The sequence below is a fragment of the Merops nubicus genome, unplaced genomic scaffold (assembly GCF_000691845.1).
Source record: "Merops nubicus isolate BGI_N331 unplaced genomic scaffold, ASM69184v1 scaffold46778, whole genome shotgun sequence".
Lineage (NCBI taxonomy): Eukaryota > Metazoa > Chordata > Aves > Coraciiformes > Meropidae > Merops > Merops nubicus.
In genome coordinates this window covers 10,048-10,518 of record NW_008624678.1, presented here as the reverse complement: position 1 = coordinate 10,518, position 471 = coordinate 10,048, and the positions used below count along the sequence as shown (strand labels likewise).

Below are 471 nucleotides of genomic sequence, written 5' to 3'. Positions count from 1 at the left end.
TTCCCTACAGCTCAACACACTAGATTTGTAAACAAGGATTTTACTACATTATACTATAAAATCTCAACTTTCATTCCAAAATTATTAATGTCTGTACAGGACAACTTCAAACTGATGTGTACTAATGCCATGATTTACAATAAACCAGACACCATTTACTACAAAGCTGCAAAAAAACTGCTGCACTCGGGGATGAAGATACTTAGCCAGGTAATAGAAAATAAAAACCAAAATATATTAAAAAAAAAAAAAATGTTCCTTCCTTTTTGATCCTTCTTTCATTCCATTTTATAAGAATCCATGAAAATTAATAAAAAATTGCTTAATATTTGTCAAATGCTTGCATATTAAAATTTTAATAGTACATTGTTTTAAGGCTCATGCTTTGGTGCTGCTACCATTTTATTTATTTTTTATTTGGATCAGTTATTGAAGCCATATTTGCATTTAATATTTAATTTTCTAAGCTTC

General features: G+C 28.0%; 1 protein-coding gene across 1 annotated transcript in view; it reads left to right on the top strand.

The window, feature by feature from the left end:
* The window catches only part of BRD7 (bromodomain containing 7), a gene marked incomplete at its 5' end in the record, with an annotated part of 14,259 nt that overhangs the window by 4,435 nt on the left and 9,353 nt on the right, over nt 1–471 (top strand). The window contains one exon of the mRNA XM_008945421.1: nt 100–210. Coding sequence (XP_008943669.1) covers nt 100–210 — 111 coding nt within the window. The remainder of the gene's footprint in view (nt 1–99; nt 211–471) is intronic.